Genomic DNA, 14,506 nt, shown 5'->3' with positions numbered 1-14,506 from the left:
GCAACATTTTACACGTTGGAGATGAGTGCTCAGACAAGTAGATACGATGCTTCTCTCCTGGGATCATTAGATGGTTTGAATTAAGAGTATCACATATGTTCTTTCCTTTATTGAACCTTTTATAAGCAGACAACAGCATATCTCGGTCGCGCTCACTCTGTAAAGTCAAGATTATACTTCTAGGACGCGGTGAAGTCGGATTAAGTTTGGCCACTCTTCTGACCGAGTAAATATTATTTTCTTGAATTTGAAACCCAACTGTATCACAGATTTTTTTGACGAGTGAAGGTAAGCTTTCTTCCTTTTTTTGGGGTACACATTGAAAAATTTATAATAATAATTTATAATTAATATTACAAACAAATCGAATTGCAACCGAAACTTGCAATGACCACGCGGTCCGCACGTGCAAATATGAATTATTTACCTTCAGTATTTTGATAAATTTGTTTTATTTATTCCGAACAAATCGTTATTCGTTTTTGTAAATTAATTATTAAATGTTCTATTATTTTTAAATCTAAAAAACTAATAAAACTTACCAGTCTGCGATAAACTCATCCTTACAAGTATACATTTTGGTAGTTAAAATCTTGCTTCACCGTTTTTCTAAAAATAAAAAGAAATAGATTCAGATGCATTTTATTTAATAATGTAATCTTAAAAATGTTCCGTTATTTAAATATCTCGTAAAATTTTAACACAGCAAATAATTAAAAAAATGCGGGTGGTAAAAAAGTTTTCAAAAAGTTTGGATGCACAAATTTAACGTATTTAAACTGACCGCAACGAGCTCATTAATCAGTAAAATAAATTTTATATTTAAATATTTACTCACCCAAACAAAGATGTTAATTATGTTTTTTAATGCACAATTTAATAAAACTTGAAAATGAATATTTACATAAAGTAGGTACCGGTGCAGCGACCAACACACCCCTTCTAGTCACTAGTGCTCCAAAGCGAGTGGAGTGGCTCAGAAAAAAGAAAATTTCAGTGCTGCCAACTGCTAGATTTACACAGTTGCTAGTTTTTAAAATGTTGCTAGATTGCCAGTTATTTTTTACCCATAAACGTTGTTAGATGTTGTTGAACGTTGCTTATACATACTTGCTACACGTTTAATCAAAACACGATAGTATGATTGTAGAAGACAGTTTAGAGTTATAAAATACGATAGGTTTATTAATTTTTATCAAATTTATTTAAAATAATATCAAGTTTAAATAATAATAAATAATATTTTATTTCCAGCTTATATCTAATACACTGGAGATTGCACTATGAACGTTGACTTGTCACGGGAAGGTATGACCTTGAATGACGCCTGGTTGTTTTTTGTCCCTTTCACACCTAACTTGGCGAGTTGGTGTGAAAGGGATAAAGGAATATATATAAGCTTCTTGGTTGGTACGCAAACACGTTTTTTTTAAATCTTTTGGTATGGCTTTTTCCTTGGCTTTTTCTCATACCTACATGACGTGTCTGAAATTTATTGCCACAGAACCACTTTATTGCCTATGCCCTGTTGTGCCTTTGCCATAGGGGTATTTGAATAGAGTAATACTGGAAATATTCTAAGAGACTTCTTTCGTGGCGCGAATCTTTTTCAATAGGACTCTATACAAGCGACATCTCTGAATACTTGCAAGTACTAAGGCCAATGCAAGTGACCATAAATTATTTTTCCAAAATACCAACAGATGTCGTGAAGCAAAATATTACTTGATACACGTCTCAGGATAACAGGTTCCATATTTTGTAAGGTACCTTACATAATATTATAAAAAAAACCTATAGCAGAGTTCATTTCTGTAAATTCTATTATAAAAATAAAGTTTTACCCATCACACTATAAAAATACGAAACAAGAAAATAGTTTCCGCTGAAAGATATTTTGTTAAACAGGAAGAACAGGAGTGTATGTCTTCTCCTCCTTTTGCTTCGCCGTAGTCGGGTAAAAAAATAAAGAGAAGAATATTAGGTTATAGGTACCTATTTGTTTAGTTGACTTCATACTAATAAATTAATTAATATACGACAAAACAAATATTTTTGTCTGTATGTTCAACTTTAACGTAAAAACAGGCGGTTTTTTTTTATAAATAACTCCTCGGGACCATATTATTATAATAAATTATTATTTCAATTTGAACACGGTATCGTTATACTATAATAACGTCGAATATTTAAAACCAAATTAAATTTTAATGGTAGAATTAGGTGGTTAAACTAAATGATACATCGAAACAGGAAGCTATTTATTTACAGTTAATAATAATTAATTAACTAGGTATTAAAATATAGGGTCATTGCGCCAGTTCGCGTCCACTTAGTGCAGTTGGAAAGTTTGAAGGAGAAAATAAAAATGTTCCAGAACAAATTTCAACGCAAAATTTATGAAACGTGTTCATTACATAGTCTATTATAAGATTTACTTTCAATTGTGTTGGAAATATCATGTGGTTTTTATTTATCTAGATAAATAGCAGAATTAGGCGTTTTACCCAGTTCGCATCCAAAAATTCCAGTTTGCGTCCACCCGTGGACCAGTTCGCGTCCACCAGCTTAGAAAAAGAATTAAGAGTGTATTGGGTGATATTTTATCAGATAAATGCAAATAAAAATTAGATTTTAATAAATTATTTATTTACGAATACGAATATAGTTATTTAATAAAAACCGGCCAAATTCGAGTGGAACTCGCACAACGAGGGTTCCGTATTAACCTGTTTTTTTTTCATATGTTTTAACTGTAAATGATTATTTTTTCAATATCTCCCTTATTCGTGCTATAAGACGTTGCTTCGTACCAAACTTCAAGTGTCTGTGTTCACGTAAAGTACCCTGTAGGTTTTGATTCCCTTGCGAATGTCGAAATTTGCGAAAATTTGCAGCATAAACGGCTGTATCTTTTGAATTCTTTGGCTTATAAGTTTGATTTTTTCACTGCTTCAAGGGACCGTTGACTTGAGTATTCAATATAAATTTCAGCTTTATACCTGAACGCGTTACTGAGAAAAAGCGTCTTGACAGAAAGACAGACCGGCAGACGGACATACAGACGGACGGATATCAAAGTGATCCTACAAGGATTCCGGTTTTTCCTTTTGAGGTTCGGAACCCTAAAATCAACATTATTATTAATATAATTCACTGTAAGGAAACTGAAAAACTTATTTATATTTATCTTTTCATCATAAATAGAACTAAAAATTAACAAAAAACAACGTTACGTTATGTAAATAAATAATAATCAGTTCTATTAAGATTACACCTACACCTCTACCCTATTTTTTAGTTTCTAATGAATTAAATTTCTTTTTTGTTTATATTATTTTCTTAACCACAAACTTATTGACTCTCATTCTCAAAGATACTAGTCTCATTCTTGGAATACCCATTTTAAAATGAAAAAATATCATACAAATTTGCTAATTTGAATGAAAATTTAAATTATCATCTTGTGGTCTTAGTAAAAAATTTACAATCTATTATAAATTACATATTTTAACAAACAATTCATTGCTACGTAATGAAAAACAATGTGGACGCAATATGTTCTATTGTTATGCACTATAGGTATAGTTTGCGCCCACCTTGGACGCAAAATGGAAGTTGTACAAATTCGGTGTAGTAATTCGCGTCCACCTTATTTTACTTAGCTATTAATTGTAAAAGAAATAAGCTGATTTATAATCCATACTATTCCATGTTTTGTTAGCAAAGTAAAGAAACAGTTACATATTCAAAAATTCACATATAACAATAAGATACTTACCGTCAAACGCGACGCTGCGCACTATTTTTTTTTTCAAAATCCCGCGCGTTTTAGCTCTCTCGTTTAATAGCCAAAATTAAATATTTTTTTTAAATAGGATAGGCAGTGCGCAGGCATATTTTGAATAAGTGTGCATGTCTCTTATACATTGAGGTATTATCGGAAATTTTTCTTATTACAATTTTACATAAAGTATAGTTCAGGATACATCGCCCATTTTTGCAAGTGACTACTATCAAGCTAATTTTCCGTTTGTAGCTTTATTTTGATGAGACGCCCAATAATTTCGTGTACGAAAGTCTCGATTGTGGTAGCTAACAGAGATAACAAGGATAAAAATTTTTGATTTGATGGTTCTCAAATATTTATTACTAACTGAATTTTTTTTTGTTCAATCTCAAGATAATTACCTAAATTATTCGATAAAATATTTGTCCTACAAAATCTATGGTTGGTTCAAAGAGTCCCCCTTTCCAAAGTGTATCGATAACGAGGTCATCATAAATGATTACTAACAAGCTGATTTTTTTGTTTTCACTTAGTTAATGTTTATATAATCCAACAGACATATTGTCCTACAAATTGCGTAATAAATATTTGAGAACCATACTATACTTATTTTCGTGAATTTTCTAAAAGATATCCGCAAAATGGACGCGAATAGGCAGGTGGACGCGAACAGGCGCAATGACCCTAGGAAAAATATTTTTTTTTTATTAAATTAAGAATGAAACAGTTGTACCTACCTAGGTAGTACCAACCGACTTAAAAAAAAGGAGAAGATTATCAATTTGGCCGGTGTATTTTTAAACTAATTATTAAATACACCATTTCTATAGCTTAATACTTATATGTATAATACCATATATAATAAAAGGTACCTATATGTATAACTAGCTGCGCTCCGCGGTTTCACCCGCGTGGCTCAGGTTCTGTCGCGTCGGTCTTGGCATGATGATATAATTATTATAGCCTATATATAGCCTTCCTCATTGAATGATCTATCTGACACCGAAATCTGACACCGAAACTTTTCAAATCGGACCAGTAGTTCCTGAGATTAGTGCGATTTCAAAAAAAACAAACAAAGTCTTCAACTTTATAATATTAGAATCAATTATTAGAATCGATACATATTTAGGTTAGGTTAGTACCTGACTAGTAGTGTTAATCCAGTGCAAGAGGTATAGTAGACAGCAGTGAGCTTGCCTAACTAAGGTAGAAGGAAAGGTTTTGTTTTTTTTTATATTATATTATAATTATTTACTTACATTTCATATCCAGGATTATTTTCAAAGTTCATTTCATACACTGCATAGCTCTGGTGTCGGATCACATCCAATTCGTCCATCACGAAAGCGAAATTATCCATCGCGTTTATTTATTTATTATTTTGTTATCAAAATGAAACTAATGTTGCGTTTAGCGGAGTAGATATTATACTACACTTTGGTTACAACTGAATCTAATTGTATTGATGCGTTGAAGTTGATTGTAGGTGCGGCACAATGTTAATGCACTACTGGATGTGGATAATCTGAGTACGTGACGATTCAATAGTATTATTTTACATAAACAATTTATAAATTTTATAACACGTTCCATACTCGTGCTATAGGTATTTGCAAACAAACATAATATGGCATACATAATTAAAAACAATTATTATCTATACATATAAATATAATAAATCTGTAGAAGGGTCAATTCTGTACATTGAAAATATTGAAAAAATAAATAGCAGGGGGTGTTACTGGATCGATACCAAGCCCAAATATGTGATTAAAACAATTTTTGTCTGTCTGTCTGTCTGTCTGTCTGTCTGTCTGTCTGTCTGTCTGTATGTTCAGGCATCACGTGAAAACTAACGGTTCGATTTCGATGAAACTTGGTATAATTATACCTTATTATCCTGGGCGTAAAATAGGATACTTTTTATCCCGGAAAAATACGTAGAACAAAAATAAATCTTAATTTTTCTTAATTTTTTCCGCGCGGACGGAGTCGCGGGCGGAAGCTAGTCGTAATTATACAATAGGTATGTTTCGAGAGTTGCTGTAACCTGCCTGCTTTAGATATTGCAGACCGAGCTAACTATTTAGAATTTCATCCAAATAAACCACAGATCACAGAAGATCTCTATGAAATAAACCTTAAAAATGATGCATTCGTCGTTTTAATTTTGCAACTCATATACCTATTACATACCTATTTAGAAATGTTTGCGTCTGTACCATGAACAAAATTAATATTGATTGTGTATAAATCTAATACCTACATAATGCGTGGTACGTTTAATACCTGTAAAGAGACCACGTAACCATGGTAAATAAAGCGTGAAAATTTTCCTGCCATGATATAGTGGGCAGTAGCAAACATCGAAAATCAATTAAAATTGCTTTGGTCGCGGTTATAACTTGAATTTATATAGAGAATTTATCTTTAAAATTCATACAAAATGAAAGTTTGTAATAGGATAATATTATGTATAATATGTAGGTACCATTTACGATATTGTCTGTACTTATTAGTTATTATTCAGAAACACTCTTAATGCCATCGCTGTAAGAGCTTTAACTTAAACACGATGTACCTAATAAGAAGCAGCATTTAAAACAATATTTTAACGTAACATATTCAGTAAATAAGAGGCAGAGAGAAAAGTTTATGAAACAAATTTATGAAATGGATCAAATGGCTCGGCAGCCTGGATAAAGCACCATTTAGTTCTCTTCGCAAGTCATAGGATTAAGGTATTGACAAAATAACCTTTATAGAGCTTTAATTCTATATTTGAACACTTAATTCAACAAATTAATTTAATCTTGAAGAAATGATTTAAATTATCTTAGTCAATTATAATAATTAATAAATTAAAAATGATAAAATAAAGCTTTATAGTTTATATTCTGAGTTTACAACTTACCTATAGGGTAACTTTCAAAGCGGAAGTACCTATCTTATTCGTTATAATATCTGTTTATTGATCAGACATTAATTTATATTATGAGCCTTTATAAAATAAATAATAATGTTTTAATATACAGTGTATGTACCTACAACGTAGACCGTATAAATTTTTGTGTTATCGGTTTTATACTATGTGTCTATGTACTTAGATCACGTTACATTCAACAAAGATTAGATACTAAATAAAATACAAAACAATTAAAGGGTCCCTCATATTATGAGTTTGTGAGCAAAAACAATTGAAACGGTCAAAAATAAAATTACCAAAGAAGTTATAATGAAGACTCAAAATAATCCTAATCAATTGTGGATGCGCATCGGAAATAATTAGATAGAACAAACACGCCGGAGTTTATGAATCGTGCCTGCTACCATGCCGCGTTGGGTCTCACGGACAAACTTCAATCACTTTGCCCCCGCATCTACAAAACCTTTACCGTAAGAAGTACGTAACGAAGGAAGCGCCCCACGAATCGCACCTTTACTGCCTACATGAGATCTACTGAAATTTGCCAATCAGATCGCTTTTTTATTACACCCACGGTCGGCAATATCCATACTAATATTATAAATGCGAAAGTAACTCTCTCTGTCTGTCTGTCTGTTACTCAATCACGCCTTAACTACTGAACCAATTTTCATGAAATTTGGTATAGAGATATTTTGATACCCGAGAAAGGACATAGGCTACTTTTTACCCCGGGAAATAGGATAGGTTTTATCCCAGAAATCCCACGGGAACGGGAACTATGCGGGTTTTTCTTTGACTGCGCGGGCGAAGCTGCGGGTGGAAAGCTAGTATTTAATATATCTTAGTATGTAGACATGTATGATGTACGTATCTTTACTTAGGCAAATGGTGACATGCATTCTGTGATCTGTGGTGACATGAGACATTTCATGAATCGTTAGGCCAACTAAACAGTAAAAAGACACGGATTTTACTGAGTTTGTAGTATGTTTATAGTATGTATTCTAAGATAAATTGCTTAACTAGGTATCTAGTTGATATTTTAAATTATTACAATGAAATATTTGGACGGATGCTAGGTATAATTTTATAATAAACTAGCTTACCGCCCGCGGCTTCGCCCGCTTTGTCTAAAACCTAATAATTTTATACTAAATACTTCCTCTTGAATCACTCTATCTTTTAAAAAAAACCGCATCAAAATCCGTTGCGTAGTTCTAAAGATCTAAGTATACAAAGGGACATAGGGACAGGGAAGCGACTTTGTTTTATATTATGTACCTAGTGAATTAGTGATGAAGATTGTTTTTATAAACAAATAAAATTTTTAATAAGTTGTCGCATGCAGCTTGAAATAAGCTTGAAACTCAATGTTACGCGTACCTCTCTTGTATTTAGCCTGCGGCCTACAGTTCTTATTTCTTCTTTACAAAAAGTTTTTCGTAGAAAATACCTACACTTGTAGATCTACACCGCCTTTAAAATACTAGGTTTATACAGAATCTTGAAAGTTTAAAGATAAATATAAAAAAAAAATGTGTGCGTGTACACACGTAAAAAGTGAAACTTCTTTATGACCTTATTTTTCAATAAATAATTTACTTTATGCAACGTTATAGAAATACGTCGAATTACGCGTGATAGGGATAAGAAAAAGATGGCGCGTAATGGAAAAATGTCACGCGTAACGAAAAAATGTTACACTAAATTTTGTTTCCAACCCCGATTAAGAAGTTTCACTTCAAAAATGCCAATGGTAAACATGACAAATTGTTCAAGAGTACGTAGGAAGTGTACGTAGGCACCTATAAGCTATAAACCTTCTATAACAAGCAATACATATTCTGAAAATATATTTTTTAAATTGATAGATTTTTATACATACCAAAACGATTTTTCATTAAAACGATTTGGAAATAACCAAACATTGGCAAACAATAGGTATTGTACATATATAAATACATTTTCTATGCGGTTAATACGGCGATGAAACGTAAAAAGAGCAAGACATCACCTCTGTGGCGCGCTAAAATATAAAGTTGAGACATAATGTTAGGACCTCGCCAGCCGTTCTACGGGACACAGGCTGCGAGGACGCCGCGAAAACTACTCTATTATTCAAATATTAGTCTTCGGGTACAAGTTTGTTTAAAGGATTTTAAGTATATTCTCAGGACTCTGTCCGCAGAAGGCAGGCGAGAAAAACAACAAGTAAATCAAGAGACATTGAAAACCGCATGCTTTTTGTACATGAGTATTTTTCATTTCCCAAGTCACCAAAGAAAATTATGCTGTGTATATAATTAGTTGTAGGAGAGCCCGTGGGAGATCGTCCTTCACCGATCTGATAAGTGGTAACCAGATGAGACGTATTTTTTATTAACAAATATGCCTATAATTACTTTCCTATCGAAAGGTGGTCATGGCTATTTTTTTTACAGTTTTTCGCAGGCAAGTACTTATCAGATCGGTGAAGGACGATCTCCCACGGGCTCTAAGACCATAGGTACCTGCTCATTTTGCATTTTTTATTGTGTATTATTTTGTAATTGTGATATTACTTTACTTTGCACAAATATAATATTGCTTGATAATTGATATTATGACGCATATGTTATCTATCTAAACAATTCGTAGGAGATATCTGGAACATGTTCCGTGTTCCGTTAAAGAATACACAAAGAATTTATTTATTTATATTGACCACAATATGGCCATTGGCCTTAGGCCAAGCTGTCGCCACGATAACGAGGAGAATTAGAATCCCTCAAAAAATCTTCATTTTTCTATTCATTAAAAATTTCATATACATAGAATACCTATACCACTTCAAGCAATCTTTGTCGGACACCAAAAAACGTACTCGTTATTAAAATCGATACACGAGTTTGAAATTAATTATTATTAGTGCATTAGGCAGAAAGGTTAAAATGATAATAATTATGTAAGTATACTTACTGCATATACTCATTTTATGTGAACTTGGTGAAATTTAACCAAAACTTTATGAGTTCTTGAATACGTAGAGATAAAAGAGAAATGGTCAAAAAAGAAGACGTTGGTGACGTTGGTTTCCGAAATTGACATTGATTAATATATTGTTTCCTTTTAATAATTATAAAGAAACCAATTTATTTTCATAATTATTAAGATACGATGAGTGAAGTGAAATTTAACAATTTGTAAACCCTAAATAGCATATAAATTGGGGCCACTTAATTTGGATAACTATTAACACAGATACTTTTTAAGCAAATCATGTAGGTAGTATGTACCCATAACGTGGCGAATAGAAAGTGCACATCTATCCAACATTCGAATTCTAATCGCTTTCTACGAGCTCTAGGATACATAATAACAAATTACAATAACAAACCGAGTCCACTAACCTACATTTTTTGGATATAAAAATATAAAAACTAAACATCAATTTACAATAAAGAGATAAAGAGCGTTTGCATCTATACATATAGATATTAGTAAAAAATAAATATTTAATAGTTCCCTACATTTTAAAATTATACCTACACTGTTTTATATTTATGACAAATGAAACTTGTACTTGAAGGCACATTTAAAATTTTCAGAAAAGTTATCTAACTACATATAAAAACCCTTCAGTTCATTGGAGACAAATTGTTTGAACTATTCACATGTGTTTATTGCAAAATTCCTCAAAGGATTTGAAAAACAGATTTGTTAAGTAGATTGTGTTGTAGTAAAAGTTTCATGAAGACGTACCTGGCAGAAAAATTTCTCTAGATAAGTAGAGAAATATAATTTGAGTTTATAAATAATACCTATAATATAATTGTATACGTAGTATATTATTATTAGTCTGTGATAATACCCATAATATTTAAGTACTTTAATTAATAATAATAAGTAATAACTATATCAAATATTATTCATTAATAAAAAATAATATTTTTAAATGAAATAAATACCTATAGGGGTGATTAATGATTATACAAAAATGGGGTAACTCAATGTCATCAGTCAATTTATACATAGCCTTTATATATTTTATTCAAATAGGTAACAATCTATTTTAAAACAATGAAGTGTCCTTTATTTGCTTAATTTATTTTATAGTGCAATAAACCAACGTTTATTTGGTCACCCACTTTCACTTCTTTATTTAAAATACAAATTAATAAAAAAAATAAAATTAATACTTAAAACGTCAGCACTTTGGCATAGTCCTTTTAACTCCTTAGGCACGTCACAATTCCGAAAACCAACAATCAATTGATTTAAGAAAACTTACTACCTAATTCACTAGAATCTTTGATATACATCCATACTAATATTATAAATGCGAAAGTAACTCTGTCTGTCTGTCTGTCTGTCTGTTACTCAATCACGCCTTAACTACTGAACCAATTTGCATGAAATTTGGTATAGAGATATTTTGATACCCGAGAAAGGACATAGGATAGGTTTTATCCCGGAAATCCCACGGGAACGGGAACTATGCGGGTTTTTCTTTGACTGCGCGGGCGATGCCGCGGATAGAAAGCTAGTAGTATTATATATGTTACGGCTAAAGGTAGGTGAGAACATAAACTTAAGATTAGCCGGCTAAACTTAGGTTTATTTTCGACGAGGTGTTAATGTTAGTTTGTTCTATCTTTAGCCGGCTAAACTTAAGTGTAACCGCAGGCCCTTGGCTAAAAATGTAGAAGGAAACTGGCACTTCGCCGGCTGCTGCCGCAGCACGCTCGCTCGGCTCGCGCGGGTCTTAATAGAGTTCTAACCTAACCTAACCTAGCCACCAGCTTTCTGCCCTGAGTCGGGGTGGGTAGATTTGGTTACTATAATACATGTAAGGAACAGGGCGAGTGTTTTCTGGCACTTTGCCGGCTGCTGCCGCAGCACGCTCGCTGCGCTCGCTCGGCTCGTGCGGGTCTTAAGAGTTTTAACCTAACCTAACCTAGCCACCAACTTTCTGCGTGCGGGCCCCTCAAGCCCTCCACCGGCCCGGCGCGCATCGAATACATTTTTAGCCGTTTCGTTTCGGTTAATGTGCACATTAACCGGCTAAAGATGGAATATCACGACGCAATCAAACATGTTTTCGAACTGTAGCTGCTTCTCGAAAATAAACCTAAGTTTAGCCGGCTAATCTTAAGTTTATGTTCACACCTACCTTTAGCCGTAACATATATATACTACAACTTTCATAACGCAATGTTTTCCATTTTATGTAAAAAATAAAATAAACTTTGTCATCGTTTTATCAGTCGAGGTCAAATCCCTGTCTAAGTATTAATGTTGGTAATGAAGTTACTTGCGTGTATAATGTGCGAGGATGTGTAGCGAGGAATATGTTTTTAAAGAACCAATAGCATCGCTTCATTTACCTCGCCTCGCTCAGCACAGCCTTGGTAGAAACGGCTCAGCGGTGCTAGGTGTACTGTGTGCGAGGAATGCGTGCGAGGTATATTTATTAGTTCTATAATTTTGTGAAATAGAAGACATTTCAATGCATTCCTGCACATTTTCCTCGCAAAGCTTTGGTGGAAACCCCCACACATTTCAGCAGCACAGCTAGACATCCTGGCACATATTCCTCGTATATAATTGGTAGAAAGCATCCTAACCGGCGTCTTTTTGCCAAACCGGGGCCGGGGCAACGCCTAGCGTCTCGGCCAACCGTGTTTCCATCTGAGCAATGGAATTTCATTATAATATGCATAAAAGCCTACCTACCTACCTAATTGTTTAATTCGAAAAAAAAATGTCTTTTATTTAAACATAAAACTACAAAATATCATTACATTCTAATATGCGCAACTGGAACAATCGGAGAATTGATTAAAATAAACAATAGGTACTTACTAAGTTCATATAGTTTATGTAGTTGCTTCAATACGCTGCCAACTTAATAAAAATCGTTATCTACCTTAGTTGATTACAAACGAAGTTCTAACTTCTAAGGAGATTTTCTCATATCACGATGCATTCCAATCAAAACGTAGTCCAATAGAAGTGTACCTACTTTTCTAAAGATTCTATCCCATGGGCTTTGAAGACTCAACGAACATACTTCAATAATAAAGTTCTAGTAAACCTTTAGCCACTATCAATAGTCATGTATTCTATCAATTAAATATATTTATACATGTTTAGACGTGTTAAAAAAATATAAGATGTACATATCTAGGTATTTAAATCCCATATTTTTTTTTCACAAAAATAATTGTAATTTTTGGAAACAAATTTTGAAAAATCTATCGGGCCTAACTTTGTTTGTTTTATTACCCACAAGCTTTCCACTCGCAGCTTCGCCACGCAGTAAAAGAAAAACCCGCATAATTCCCGTTCCCGTGGGATTTCCGGGATGAAACCTATCCTATTTCCCGGGGTAAAAAGTAGCCTATGTCCTTTCTCGGGTATCAAAATATCTCTGTCGTGGCCATATCGGCCATGCTCATTTCATGAAATGATCGATCATTTCGGGAAATGGTCGCATTTCATGAAATGGTTGAATGTGAATGAAATGGTTGAGTGAGAAATGAATGTTGGCCACATCATGATGTGGTTTGAGCAGATAAGAAATCGTTTCTCGATATGGCCAACAAAACGCGCGGTTTTTTCATGAAATGATCAAAATTATTCGATCATATCGTAAAATAGTTACATTAATTATTGGCGCTGCTAGCGCTGTGTTTATGTGATAAGATGGCGGCCGCTGGCGAAAATTTGATTATTCGCAGTTAAAAACTTCATAATTCGTTTAATTACAATATGAAGAGAGTCATAGCAAAGAATACGACGAAGAGGTTCGAGTACGTACTATGGAAAATGCGGATATCTTATATTGAAGAAAAAATGCGTCTAAAATCCTATACATAAATATATTTATTTATTTATGTTATGTTATTATAATTGTTTCTTTTTTAAAAAGCGATTCGCTTCTGGCACCCGCCGGCCGCTGCCGCGGCACGCTCGCTTTGCTCGCTCGTCTCGTGCGTTGTTTATTAAATTCTAACCTAACCTAACTGTTTTCTATTGCAAAAATCATTCGCTTCTGTCATTCGCCGGCCGCTGCCGCGGCACTAACTTAAATAACAATAAACAAATTCTTAAAATATTCAGAATTTTAATGTTTTATGGACTCTTTATATTTTATACGATCTGGCCAAATGTGGATGATCAAATCGTGAAACATTGACGATTTAACGATCTGATCAAACTATGTAGGCCATTCCATGAAATGCGACCATTCCGAGAATTGATCAATCATTTCATAAAATGAGCAAATCTAATATATGGCCACGACACATACAATAGGGACAGAGAAAGCGACTTTGTTTTACACTATGTAGTGATTTAAAAACATATAAATGATAATTGTAAAACTCGTAATTGGATCTTTGAAGATTTCACGAACAAATATGAAATGTTTAAAAATAATTAATTAGATATTAAATTGATGATGTCTTATAAATGTTGCGTCTATTTAGAATAAAATAAATTGCGTTTCCAGAAACAGTCTTGAATACGAAGTAAATTGAAAGGAATACTTATTAGTTATTATCAATGTAAAGATTGATATAATATAAAACTAGTCTGATTTTGATTCGCATTTCTACGTTTAATCATAAAAATTGTAGCTATTACTGATTGAAATAGTACAGTCACGAGCAATAATATATGCCTAGGGGGCGATGTGCAAAAATATCTGTCACTAGAACAAATTCAATAATATCTGTCTGCCCGTATACAGCAAAAATATCTGACATTAGTAGGCAGCATAATAAAGTGGCATCAAAATT

General features: G+C 33.0%; 1 protein-coding gene across 4 annotated transcripts in view; it reads right to left on the bottom strand.

Annotated features, from left to right (window-relative positions):
* The window catches only part of LOC123705191 (protein NDRG3), a 57,439-nt gene extending 52,166 nt beyond the window's left edge, over positions 1-5,273 (bottom strand). For 2 of the 4 annotated variants that reach the window (XM_045653870.1, XM_045653871.1), the window contains exon 1: positions 5,053-5,273. In XM_045653870.1, coding sequence (XP_045509826.1) covers positions 5,053-5,153 — 101 coding nt within the window. In that variant the 5' untranslated portion in view covers positions 5,154-5,273. Of the gene's footprint in view, positions 1-542; positions 610-838; positions 979-5,052 lie in introns of those variants that run through there. The other 2 variants (XM_045653874.1, XM_045653873.1) reach the window with 2 other exon arrangements.
* Between the last annotated feature and the right edge of the window lie 9,233 nt (positions 5,274-14,506).

Source organism: Colias croceus, chromosome Z (genome assembly GCF_905220415.1).
Source record: "Colias croceus chromosome Z, ilColCroc2.1".
NCBI lineage: Eukaryota > Metazoa > Arthropoda > Insecta > Lepidoptera > Pieridae > Colias > Colias croceus.
The sequence above is the reverse complement of the archived record's forward strand: the minus strand, read 5'-3'. Positions and strand labels throughout refer to the sequence as shown.